The sequence below is a fragment of the Onychostoma macrolepis genome, chromosome 08 (assembly GCF_012432095.1).
Source record: "Onychostoma macrolepis isolate SWU-2019 chromosome 08, ASM1243209v1, whole genome shotgun sequence".
NCBI classification, from domain to species: Eukaryota; Metazoa; Chordata; class Actinopteri; order Cypriniformes; family Cyprinidae; genus Onychostoma; species Onychostoma macrolepis.
The window spans coordinates 27,409,126-27,422,646 of NC_081162.1; the positions used below are offsets into that span (position 1 = coordinate 27,409,126).

Genomic DNA, 13,521 nt, shown 5'->3' on the forward strand with positions numbered 1-13,521 from the left:
CCTTTGTCACGGTCATATTTTTATTAAATATGATGCATTTCGTAGCATTTTTGCTTTCAGCAACCATTTGCAAGGTGAAGAAGACTTGAATTATCTCTTAGTCATCAGAAAAACGTCCACAACATGATTTCTGTCTTCATCTGAGCCAGATTACAACTATTTATTTAATTCTCAGTATATTTGACTCATTTTCATTAATCCTGATTTCCTTTGCAGATTGTAAGTTAAATGATAAATGAGACTGCTTTTGTTATTTTGTATTAAAATAAAAAAACATTAAAAAAATACAAATAAATTATTGAAAAATATGTGCTAACATATTTTTAAGAAAAAAGTTTAAAAAATAACTTTGACATTTAAGTAAATAAAAAAAAATGTTTGTTTGTGAAAAAGTCATGGAAAGATTTTCTGAGCTTCATCATCAAATTACATAATATTAAGCCCATTTTTTTTTTGCAAATCAGCAGAAATTTTCTTTCAAGATGCAGAGCAGTGTAATTCATCAAAATGAGATGTCAGTAGGAAAACTAACACTTCTGATAATTAACCAAGGGTCACTGGCCAATAATGATCCCCAAAATCGCCAAATATTGATTCATCACCCTGTTAATATCTCACTGTTGTTTCCGCAGGTGAAGCATTTTGTCTCCGATTCGTTCCTCAAGACTCTGGACGCTGTCGTGTCTGAGGTTACAGAGGTGAAGACAAACGTTTCATTTAACAGGATTTTCACTTGACCTGCTGCATTAATATTGAATTAATTCACAAACCAGATGCTCAAGCCCGTTTGTTTGCTTGTTTTGTTCTTCCTGATTTCCCCCTTTCTTTTTTTCCTCCGTTAATGAAGGCAAATCCAGGCATCGACCTCTTCTACAAAGCCTTCAGCGACCCGCTGTACGTCAGCATGTTCAAGATGCTGCGAGACACGCTCTATTACATGAAAGGTTGCTGAAATCCAGCCATTATTTAGCTTAAATGGAAACTTCTTCTTTAATGTTTGTGTTTGATAATGTCTTTGAAGGCTCTTTGACCTTTGCCGTATGTGATCGTTTCATGTGAATCTCTGGTCAGATGTGCAGACGAGCTTCGTTAAGGAGGTTCATGACTTCGTTCTGGAGCAGTTCAGCAGCAGCCAATCAGAGATCCAGAGGGTTCTCCATGAGGAACGGTTGCCGGGGGAACCCAATCCTCTCAAGCTCCGTTGTCATGCCAACGCAGCCTGTGTGGACCTCATGGTGTGGGCCGTCAAAGATGAGCAAGGTCTGTAGATCCTGTCAATCATTCAGCACAAACACACACTGCAGCGTCTCCAGGTCATATAGTAGGACGCACCGGGGCATGTTGTCACACTCCCGTGGAGGTTTATCTGGGTGGGATTGTGTTATTATACTCGAATGTCAATTTCTATGTAGATGCTATGAAACTAAAGAATCTATGTAAACAATGAAATCAAAACCTGCAAATCTGCTCTGTTTTGATCATGCACGTTTCTGGTTTTATTGTGAACAGTTGATGAGTGTGTAAGTAAATAATAACAAATGATTAAATAAAGAACGTAAACAAAAATAAATTTTTCATGAAAAATATACAAAAATATTTTTGGGAAACGCACAAATAAAAATAAATTAATAGAAATAATATGCCAAAAATGTATTTGACATTTTTAAGTGCATTTGACTGCTTTTGTTATTTTGTATAAAAATTAATTATTGAAAAAAAAAATAAACTTTTAAAAATATAAACAAATTATTAAAAATATGGCAAAATATTTTAGAAAAAAGTAAAAAACGCCATGGAAATGTTTAGTAATTAAAAAAAAAAAAAGATTATTAAAGAGTAAATTAAAATTTAAAACGGAATTAAAATGAGTTGAAGTACAAAATTGACTAAAACTGAAATAAAAATAAATTTAGGCTAAATTACTAAAACTTGAACTAAAATGACAATCAAAACAAAATAAATGGGGAAAAAAAAAAAAATTATATATATATATATAAAAATAAAAGCTGTTTCAAAGTATTATTAAATACTATAATAGTATATAAATAATGCTAAAATATCACTGATCAACAGTCAAGTAGGCATTTAGTCATCGTTTTAGGCTGCTTTTGTTGGTAATGTAGCAAAAGAAAAAAGAAATTGCTGCAAATTCACATTCAAGTCTGAGTCACTTTTTAGCATCCAGTTAATAAGATCCCATCCTGTCATTGTCATTAATGTCAGTAATAAATGTCACATCTGGCTTGGAGTTGGTGTCTGCGTTCTGGAAACTGCTGCAAAAATTTAGCACGTTACTGAATGAAATTATTCATTTTGTTTTCTCTTGCTGTTGTTGTTTCAGGAGCTGAGAATCTGTGCACTAAACTGTCAGAGAAACTTCAGTCCAAAACCTCCAGTAAAGTGATCATCGCTCACATGCCACTGCTCATCTGCTGCTTACAGGTGAAGTCTGTGTGATCTGTGTGTGTGTGTGTCTGTGTGTGTCTGTCTGTGCGTGTCTGTCTCTGTGTATCTGTGTACCTGTTTTTCTATTCAGGTGGGGACTTAAAAATGGGGACTCGTGTCACAGTGGGGACCTAACTTGAGGTCCCCACGGGTAAACAAGCAAATAAATCACACAGAATGAAGTTTTTGGAAAATCTAAAAATACAGAAAGTTTCCTGTAAGGGGTAGGTGAATGACGTGTGTGTTTTGTGTGTGTGTGTGAGTGTTGGGGAGCTTGTGAATGACGTTTGTGTTTGTGTGTGTGTGTTTGTGTGTGTTAGGGAGCTCGTGAATGACGTGTGCGTGTGTGGTGTGTGTGTCTCAGGGTTTAGGGCGTCTGTGCGAGCGTTTCCCCGTCATCGCTCACTCCGCCACCACGTCTCTGAAGGATTTCCTGGTGATTCCGTCGGCTGTTCTGATCAAACTCTACAAGTATCACAGTCAGTGCAGCTCAGGTGAGTTCAGCTTCTCCTCTGAGAGAGCCTTCTGTCTTGAGGAGTGCTGTTTTAATGCATTACATTATTGTGTTACTCCTAATGAAAGTAAATGTTGTATAAAATCAGTAATATATTGTATAAAATAGTTTGTTTTTTTTTAATTAAGTTTTATTTTTATTATTTTTAATATTAGTGTGGACTGCAAAGTAGTCAGTGATCGAGTACTCAAGTACTCTGCCGTGACAGTGATGATCGATCGTGGGGGAAAAAAAAAAATCTGATTGGTTATAGCAGCACTTTGGGTAGCACCCTGAGCTCTGATTGTTTAGCTTGCAACAGCATGCGGTTCAACGTATAGATGTGAGAAGAGAGAGAAGCTTGGCTTTGAAGTCACGTAGTGATGTCTGGGTTAGCTACATACACATCTGATTAATCTAATAGGATTGCATTGGGATGTTAACATGTATTTACATGCACCTGAATGCGCTGCATATTACCAGTATTTAGTTTCATGCTCAAATGCAATGCCTGATATTGACGGAGTTATTTGAGACAGTCATATTGCATTTGGATATTTCTAAAGACGAACCTATAATAATGCAACAGTGATGTTTTTGCTTCGTATGGCTTCGAAAACAGGCAATTTTAGGAATCACTTGATAATGTAGATGAAAATATAGCACAAATCTGCCATAACACTCTGTAAACAGCCACACCTTTCAGTAATGACCTTCTGTGACTTACCCTCTTTGTGGAGGGCGTCAATGTTCGTCTTCTGGATCATTGCCAAGTCAGCAGTCTTCCCCATTATTGTGGTTTCAAAGAACAAGAGATACCCGAATTTATACTGTAGAGATGGTCATTTATTGATACTCAAATGTAATAATGAGATAATGACTTTCGTGAGCTGCAAGCGCTAATCAAAATTAAAACAAAAAAAAACATTTGAAATGTTTTACTTTACATGCAATGAATCTAAAATATATGAAAGTTTCACTTTTTGAAATAACTTACAAGAAAAAATGAACTTTTTCACGACATTCTAATTTATTGAGATGCACCTGTGTGTGTGTACTTCTATGTGTGTGTGTATATCTATATCTATATATCTCAACAACAAATAACTACATAGATAATAATAAATAAAATCCATCTAAATAAATGAAAAGATAAAGTCAGTCAGTTTCGAGTTAATCATGTTTAACATCTAACACTGTGAATGGTTAATACATATTTAGCAGCGAGTGCAGCTGAGTTATCTTCAAGTAAGAAGGGCATTTTCTCAGTATCACAGAGTTCAGTAAATGATCAGGGCTTCAAATCTGGGGAGAAATGTTTCCCTCACATTGTGATATTTAGGACACATCAGCAGAAAGTGTTTCTCGTTCTCTGTTTGCTGTAGATCACAGTGTCTACAGATCCTCTGCTCTCGCTCTGTCCATGTTTGTCTATGTCTTCTCTCTCTATTTCTAAATCATGGTTACTTCATCTGTATTTGGAGAGGATCTGTCTTTCTTTAAATGGTCTAATCAATAAATAATTGGCACATTTAGTGGTTCTGTTTAGGGTTGAGTAGCATTGGAGTTTATTTTGAAGGTCAAAGTGTATTTTTAGAGATTCATCACGAGTGTCTTTCAGATTTTTGCCAGCTTCTTTAATAATGTCTTTGGGGTTGTAGCTGTAGTCAGTGAGGAGCTGGGTTTATGGACGAGCTGAAGAGCGAGCGTGTTTAGAGGATGAGGTTCTGCTGAGGTTTCATCGGCGAGGAGGGCTTTATATCGGACCGAATCAGGATCAGATCGATGGAGGTGATGCCAGAACTGAACACATCTCTTCTGGATCTCGATCTTCAGTGGGTATAAGCCTAATTCAGCTCTGCAGGCATCATTGGACGTACCTTTCTGGACCCCTAAAATGTTTTTGATAATCACTGGTTTGGGGCTGGTTGAGGTCTGAGTAAAGAGTTTTAAAGTAAGAGCTCCAGACTGTGTCGCACTGGAGGAATGTGTTTGATTTGGGGCTTTCAAATTTCTTAAAGAGATTGTTTTGGTCTAATGATTCATCATCAGTTTTAGCTTCATAATATTGATCTCTTTTGTTGCAAATGAGCTTTTTATAATTTTTCAAGCAGTTGGAGTAGGCGAGGCGTAGCGTCTGATTGGCCGGTTCTTTATGCTTTTTGTTAGCAAGTCGTCGAAGGTCTTTTCTGAGACAATTGCATTCTTTATCAAACCACATATTCTTTTTTATTTTTTGTTTGTTTATTCTGTGTTTGATTGGTTGTTTAGTGTTAGACGTTTAGTGAGGGGAGGAGTACTGACCCGGTCACATGACTGTTTCAGGTAAAGGACTGTTTGGCAGTGGTCAGAAATGGGAAGTTGAGGTCTAACGATAAATTAATAAAATTTGGGTCAATGTCTGTAATTGAATAATCAACTACACTGGCTCCTAATCTGGAGCAATAGGTGAATCTACCTAAACTATCTCCTCTGGTTCTGCCATTAATGATGTATAGCACTTGTTTTCCATCGGTGTTGACTAAACTATCATAGCTGTTTGGTGGTGTGATAATTAATGAAGAATGAAACGTGGTGTCGTTGGATATGTGATTAGTCATTAATCAATTTCTCTTCCGGTCCTGGCATTTAAGTCTCCACATATGAGAATATGTCCTCTTGAGATGTCAGTCTGTAGCTTTAGAAAGCTTTGCTCGTTGTAATGGGGAGAGTCGTGAGGTGCACAGAGGTAACGATTATGCTGTGATATGACTGATTTCACTTAATAAATAGATGAATTTTCAATTTGAACAATTTTTATCAAGTGCTTCGAATTGTCTTTGTGAGTCACGGGCCTCACGGCCATATTTAATTTGAGAATTTTTTAATGGAGGAACAATTCCTTTGTATCCTATTGGACAATGTAAAGCCTCATTACTGCGACACCACGTTTCATGAAAGATACAAATGTCCATATGACCACAAAACCAGTCTTAAGTCGCTGGGGTATATTTGTAGCAATAGTTAAAAATACATTGTATGGGTCAAAATTGTTGATTTTTCTTTTATGCCAAAAATCATTAGGATATTAAGTAAAGATCATGTTCCATGAAGATATTTTGTAAATTTCTTACCGTAAATATATCAAAACTTCATTTTTGATTAGTAATATGCATTGCTAAGAACTTCATTTGGACAACTTTAAAGACGATTTTCTCAATATTTAGATTTCTTTGCACCCTCAGATTCCAGATATTCAAATAGTTGCATCTCCTATCCTAACAAACCATACATCAATGGAAAGCTTATTTATTCAGCTTTCAGATGATGTATAAATCTCAATTTTGAATTTGAAGACTGGTTTTGTGGTCCAGGGTCACATATCTGTTACACTGCTGAGTAAGTCTTGGTCTGCAGACTTGTTAGTGGAGACCCTGTATATTCCAACAACTGATTTTAAGAGACTTCATGAATAGGTTTGTCTGTAAAGTGTGTGCGTGTATATGTACATATATGTGAGTTATATCATGAGTCTGGAGCAGACGGTGTTCAGCAGACGTCTTATCAGGTTGAGTTCAGCAGCTGCAGGGTTTTGTGGTCGTTGTGATGGCGGTCCGGTGGCTGCTCTGGGCTCTGTTGGAGGATGAGAGCTTCTCTTGTTGTTGGAGTTTCTGGTGTGTTTCCAAGAGCTGTGCTTTTCATCACTCTGGCGAAGACTTTCACTCCTTGCTTGTTGAGATGCACATGCTCATACATATGATGTGGTCGTATATCTTTGTGATGGGCGAGATGAGCATTAGGAATAAGCGCACAGCTTCTGGAGAGTTCCACATTATTTCCATGAATCACGTGGAGTGGTACATCGGTGCGTGGTACTAATGCGGACAGAGTTATTTTTGCATCTGGGAAACGTTGAGTGGCTCTGATTGCCAGCTCTCTGATCACAAGAGACACGTGGCCCTTAAATCATTTGTCCCTGTGTGAATTATGATGTGTTTATAGTTTTCATTCCGGTTTCTATCAGACAGGACCTGAAAAGCACTTTTTGTGTTTGGGCACCAGATTTTCTTGGCCATCATATTTGGGAATAGAAGTTTCTCATTGACATATTTCCCATTGGAGTCGATCAGGATAAGAGCCTGTGTTTCTTTCATTGCTAGTTGTTCAGCGTGAGGATTTTTCACGAGGATCTCTGGGCACATTGATGGTTCAGGAGAAGACTCTTTAAGTGCTGGAACAGAATTGAGTTTTTCTTTCAAACTGTTAATGAGTTTATCCTTGCTGTGGAGTATTGACTCCTCCTCTTTTCTGCTCTGACTTCTGTTAGCTGTTTTCCTAAAGTTGATTTTATTTCGCTCACTTCATCTTTAGTTTGTTGAAGCTCCTTTGACATTTCTTCTGTCTTTGCAGATATTTAATCTCTTGTCTCAGATTCAATGTCATTTGTAAGTTGTTCCATGTTGTTGTTGTTGTTGTTGCTTAGGTGGGAGTGGAAAACTGTCTTTCATTCTTACATTGAAGTTATAGTTGTTGGAGTCATTGCGATCTTTTGGTCTGATTTTCTAGGGGAGGTGTCAGTGTTTGGTTCCTTGATGTTAACTTGTGTGGGATCATCATCTTCATCAGACAGTGCAAGTGTTTTTATTTCTTCAAATTCTTCAATGAAGACTTTGAGAGCAGACTCTGATCCTTGTATCATGACAGTGCCATTTTGATACAAGTTTAAGGTCAAATATCTTGTTTTGTTGTTGTTTTCAGTATCTTCAAATACTAGGATTTGTCTGCCTTTACAGATGCCTCTTTTCTTGGTGAAGGGAAAATGCTGACAGAAAGCAGTGTGCCATAAAAGGCTGTGTTCAGAGTAGAAGAGCAGGTTAGTCAGGACACTGTGGTCTTGGTCAGCAAACAGAAAAATGGAAAAAAAACTTAATACTGATTCAAAAAAGTCCAGTTGTCTCTTTGTGTTGTTCCTCTAAGTAAAAGCTCACAGAGAGCTATGAAATAGCAGTCTTATTTAAAATGTCTTTACCTTTCTTCTCCTGTAAGGTTTTTCTCTTAGTTGTTGTTTGATGTTATCTTTTCCAACATGAATATCTTCTTCTAAAGATAGTTATCCTGTGATTTGCTTCTCCTCAACTTCCCTCAGATCTCTCTCTCTCTCTATAGCGCATAACTTCACTGGCATATGCATCCTTTTGTGTAGATACAAGTTGTAATGTTACGTTTATGTTATGTATCTAAGTTATCTGATTAATATCATAGGAAGCGTCATAGAACGGGTTTCAGTTTATTGGCATAAAGTCAGCTTCGCCTCAGGCAGCTATTCTTTTTTTAGATGCTTCTTTTTTAATAACATTGCTGCATCATAATCATAATCTAACATCTAATCATGTGTTCATGTTTTCATGTCGTCATATTTTTATTTTTAACATTCATTTTCATAACAGCCTTCAGATATTTCATTATCTCCATTACGGTCATGCCCCGCCCCCTGCACACGCCCCGCCCCCGATTAATCGTTTTTTAAACCTTTCGATGATCGAAATAAGAAATTGCCAAAAATGCCCATCCCTTCTGTAAAGCTCATTGGCCACATTAATTTTAATAATAATAATTTTTCCCACAAATAATGCTAGTATTTTTAATTATAATTTGTTTATTTGTTGTAATATATTAAAATTATATTATAATTATTATTTTAATAATAATATATAAAGAGCCAAAAATGATATTAAAATAAAAATATAAGCTACAAAATAATATTATAGCAATAATTATATGTACAAACATTTAAAAAAATACATATATTTTATATTATTAGAAGTATTATTTTAAATATGTTAATTAACTTTTTTGCTCCGCTGACGTTGTTCACATGCAGTCTCTGTATCTGTATATAGACACTATTTGTTCTGTTGGCATCTTTACATCTTTTCCTTCAGGAGGTGGCGGGATCAAAATCAATGTGACCAATGAACATTCACTGTCCACACTCAACCTGCTGTCCAACAGGAAAGACCAGCCGTCTATGTACGAGCAGCTCCGAGACATTTCCATCGACAACATCTGCAGGTCTGCCTCACTTTTAGGTCATTTTCTGAAGTTCACCTATAATGAAATCCATCTCTGCTCTGAGTTTGAGTCATTTATAACATGCATTTGAAAACACAGCATGTGTCAACCATCTGCACAAACTTATTATGAGAAGTGCTCATCAACAAAGGCTCCCTGTAGTTTTCCTGTCAAAATAAGTTAAAAATGAAGAGATTAACATAAATATAAATTACATAAATGAGTGTTGTAATTTTACAGTCATAATGCAAAATAAAATAACAATAATATTTTCTTACACTCTAATTTAATGTAATTAGTACCTTTTTAAATAAATAATATAATCTTTTTTTTTTTTTTCTTTTTTTTAAATATTACAGGACTAATTGTTGTAATTTTAGTAATTTTTTGTAGTAGTAATAATAATATTTTAAAGGTTTTATTTAGTATTTTTTAAATATTTTTGTGTATATTTTTAGTAGTAGTAGTAGTAGAAGTAGTAATCAAATATTCACAACAATAATATAATCACAACATTTTGGCCAAATTTTGTCAGACAAATTGCAATTCTCTCCCCAAATTGTGCAGCTCTAGACATAAAACAATAAAAAATTTGAAATGAATCAAAGGTTATTTTTAACTTATTTATTTCAGCTAGCTGCCATGGCCAAATTTCTCATTTTCTTTGAAGTAGTAAATTAACTACAACTAAATAAACTAAAACTAATAAATAAAAAAAATAATAAACTGGATAGACACATTAATAAAAAACCTACTAAAAATGAAAAAAAAAACTTATAAGAATAAAATCTAATTAAAACCAGTAACAAAAACTATAATAGTATCTCAGTGATACTAAAATGAATATGTGAATTGGATTGCAAGGTTTAAGATGCATATAAACAACTTTCAGAATCAGAAATCGGGCCAGATTTGATTGAAATGTAAATGCGTGAGTGTCGTCTGCAGATGTCTGAAAGCTGGGCTCACGATGGATCCTGTAATAGTGGAGGCGTTTTTAGCCAGCCTGTCAAACCGGCTCTACATCTCCCAGGAAAATGACAAGTGAGGAATCAAACACTCTGTCTCTCTGAGTGATGTGCTGTGGTTTTATTGACTCAGACGGGTGTGTTTCTCCTCAGGGAGGCTCATCTCATCCCGGATCACACCATCCGCGCACTCGGACACATCGCTGTGGCCATGAGAGACTCTCCGAGAGTGATGGAGCCCATCCTGCAGATCCTGCAGCAGAAGTTCTGCCAGCCGCCCTCGCAGCTAGACGTGCTGATCATAGACCAGCTGGGCTGCATGGTCATTACCGGCAACGTAAGGATCTCATTTACACACACAATTACAGCCGTTCGCTGCGTGAAGCTGCATTTATTCTCGGTTGATGCTTTCTTTGTTTGTCTTGTGCGCTTCACCACCCACAGTGTTGTACGTTTGCATCTTGACTCGTGTCTAATGAATTACAAGGTGTCCGTTTTGAAGCATTTTTAAATACAGTAATTCAGAAACTGTGAGCGAACAGAGCAGTTAATTAAACAATGAGCAAAGATGCAAATACAAAGAATGAGAACTTTGTTTCAACTCGATCAGGGTTTGAAATTAACTTTTTCACTCACCAGCCTGTTTGGCTACTATTAGTTAATGGACATTCACTGGACTGTTACTAGCCACAGCAAAAAATGTCAGAATATCAAAACTATAAAAATCACTGGTTAGATTTAAATATATTTAGTATTCAATATGATTCTGAATCATTGAATGAGTGGCAAACGCAAAAAAAATTGCTTAAAGCTTAATTTGGTTTTATTTTGAAAATAGAAATGGTTAGACTGTATGTGGGTCAAAGTCACATGTTGTTACATTTTAGTGGGTGTGTTCTGTAAATCACGGTTAAATGTGTGATAGTTAGTTATTTTTTGATCAGAAAAAATAGAATTAAACAGACATTCTAATGTACAGGAAAACCTGTTTAAAGATGTATTCAACATGTTTTAATGCTTGAAAGCCTTTTGTCTTTGACCCATATACAAGATGTAGGATTGGTCACATGTATATTAAATAATGCTAGGAAACATTTTTACTTAAAGTACATTAATAGACATTTGAAAAAAAAAAAAAAAAGTTTCACCTGGAAAAGTTTTTAGAATTCTTATCAAATTTAAAAATTCTGTATAATTCTTGTTTTTGTTATCTATTTTTGTTTTGTTTTTTTGTGTAAAGGAGAAAAAAAAAAAAAAAAAAATATATATATATATATATATATATATATATTATACAATTCATTGAATTATTTTGTATTAAGACTATTTTAATTCTTATTTCTCTCACGAATATGGCAAATCTACAGTATGTTACTGTATTATTCATTTTATTATTATTATAAATAGAATGTGTTTGAATTTAAGATGTGGCGCTTCTCATTCTCTTTGTTTTGCTTTGTCCGGCATCTGTTTTGAGGACAGTGACTGTATATGTGTTACTCATCATGGTTGAGTTTAAAAAAAAAAAAAATTTCACCTTCATTTGGCATGTCTAAAACATACTTTGTGTTTTTACTACAGCAATACATCTATCAGGAGGTCTGGAACCTGTTCCAGCAGATCAGTGTGAAAGCCAGTAATGTGGTGTATTCAGCGACCAAAGACTACAGAGACCACGGATACAGGTGTGTGTGTGTGTGTGTGTGTGTGTGTGTGTGTGAGCATGCAGACTTTACCTGATGCATTTTTATGCATTCATTTTACTGTATTAGAGACATCACTCATTAAGATAATAAATTATATTTGCTTTAATTCTGATTCTGGCAAAATATCAGTGCTGGTACTACTAGATCTAAGTGCTGCGTTTGACACTGTCGATCATAGCATACTTCTAGAGAGACTGGAAAACTGGGTCGGGCTTTCTGGGATGGTACTCAAATGGTTCAGGTCATACTTAGAAGGGAGAGGTTATTATGTGTGTATAGGAGAGCATAAGTCTTAAGTGGACGTCCATGACATGCGGAGTCCCACAAGGCTCAATTCTTGCACCGCTCTTGTTTAGCCTGTATATGCTCCCACGAAGTCAAATAATGAGAGAGAACTAAATTGCCTATCACAGCTATGCTGATGATACCCAGATTTACCCAGCCTTATCTCCAAATGACTACAGCCCCATTGACTCCCTCTGCCAATGCATTGATGAAATTAACAGTTGGATGTGAGTCTGAAGCACCAGACTGTCCTCGCGACATTGGAATTGCCCCACTTTATAGTGTTCACATCACAGCCATTCATAGTGTTCACATTGTAGACTAATCTCTCCCAGGTTCAGGAAATAGTCCTCCGTAAAATGCGCTGCACACACACTAATATTTGTGTTGTACTGTTCTGGAACAGTATTGTAAATATAACTTAACCACTGATTTCACAACGAAACGCAGCGTCTCCACGACATGGATACTACAGCGAGAATAAAAATCACACCGCCGTGTACATTTGGGCAGTGTTATGCAAATCTCCCCACACCGTGACATAGACATGTGGGGGCGTGTTTAAATGAGCCGTTTTAGGAAGGCGTGGCAGAGTCTTAACTTTTATAAAGAACATCTCTTTGGGTTTGAGACTTTAATCCTTGCAACTTTACAGATCTTATATATGCACAAACAGCTTGTAACACTCCAAAGGAAAACATGAAATCGCATCATATGACCCATTTAAAATCCACTTCCAGTGGTGATGGTTTTATATAAAGTTTGTGTGTTTGTGCAGGCACTGCTCTCTAGCTGTGATAAACGCCCTGGCTAATATCGCGGCTAACCTGCAGGGGGAGCAGCTGGTGGACGAGCTGCTGGTCAATCTGCTGGAGCTGTTCGTTCAGCTCGGCCTGGAGGGCAAGAGAGCCAGCGAACGCGCCAGTGATAAAGGACCGGCCCTCAAAGTCAGTCTGTGTTTGAGTCAGTCTGGCTCTACACTTACAGATATTAAAAGGAGGATTCTAGAACGTTTCAGTGTGTCTTGAATGTTGTTTTAATTTAGTTATTTTTTTTCTAGGCGTCCAGCAGTGCTGGTAATCTAGGCGTCCTCATCCCTGTAATCGCTGTGGTAAGACACACAGACAAACATACCATATTTAGACACCCGAGTCCCATTTCATTCTTTTTAAATGCCTTTTATTTAAGGGGAGGTGCTGCAAGCATAAGTTATGATTTCAATATTAAAATTTAATGATTTTGTATGAACAAAATATTTAATAAACTTTAATTTATACAATTTAATAGAATAATATTACAATTATAATTTTATAATTAATATAAAATTTGATTTATTATAACATTCAAAGGTCATAAAATCCCATATAAATTTGTAATATTAAAAATATTTAATTATTATAAATATTAAATACAATTTTCATAGTTTTCTATTAAATTGTTTAAATAAATATTTTAAGTAACTTTGACAAAGGTGATCACTGAGTTGTTGATCACATTGAAACAAAAATAAAAATAGCAATATTTTCTTCTAGGCCTGTTTTACATCTGATATAATATGCAAATGTTAATGGAA

The 13,521-nt window shown here is 35.8% G+C and overlaps 1 protein-coding gene across 3 annotated transcripts in view; it reads left to right on the forward strand.

Moving 5' to 3' along the window:
• pi4kab (phosphatidylinositol 4-kinase, catalytic, alpha b) overlaps nt 1–13,521 on the forward strand; it is a 55,957-nt gene that overhangs the window by 10,840 nt on the left and 31,596 nt on the right. For all 3 annotated transcript variants that reach the window (XM_058784381.1, XM_058784382.1, XM_058784380.1), the window contains 11 exons: nt 633–698; nt 848–944; nt 1,072–1,260; nt 2,342–2,442; nt 2,810–2,939; nt 8,860–8,989; nt 9,938–10,033; nt 10,111–10,294; nt 11,539–11,642; nt 12,727–12,895; nt 13,009–13,059. In XM_058784381.1, the coding sequence (XP_058640364.1) occupies nt 633–698; nt 848–944; nt 1,072–1,260; nt 2,342–2,442; nt 2,810–2,939; nt 8,860–8,989; nt 9,938–10,033; nt 10,111–10,294; nt 11,539–11,642; nt 12,727–12,895; nt 13,009–13,059 (1,317 nt within the window). The remainder of the gene's footprint in view (nt 1–632; nt 699–847; nt 945–1,071; nt 1,261–2,341; nt 2,443–2,809; nt 2,940–8,859; nt 8,990–9,937; nt 10,034–10,110; nt 10,295–11,538; nt 11,643–12,726; nt 12,896–13,008; nt 13,060–13,521) is intronic.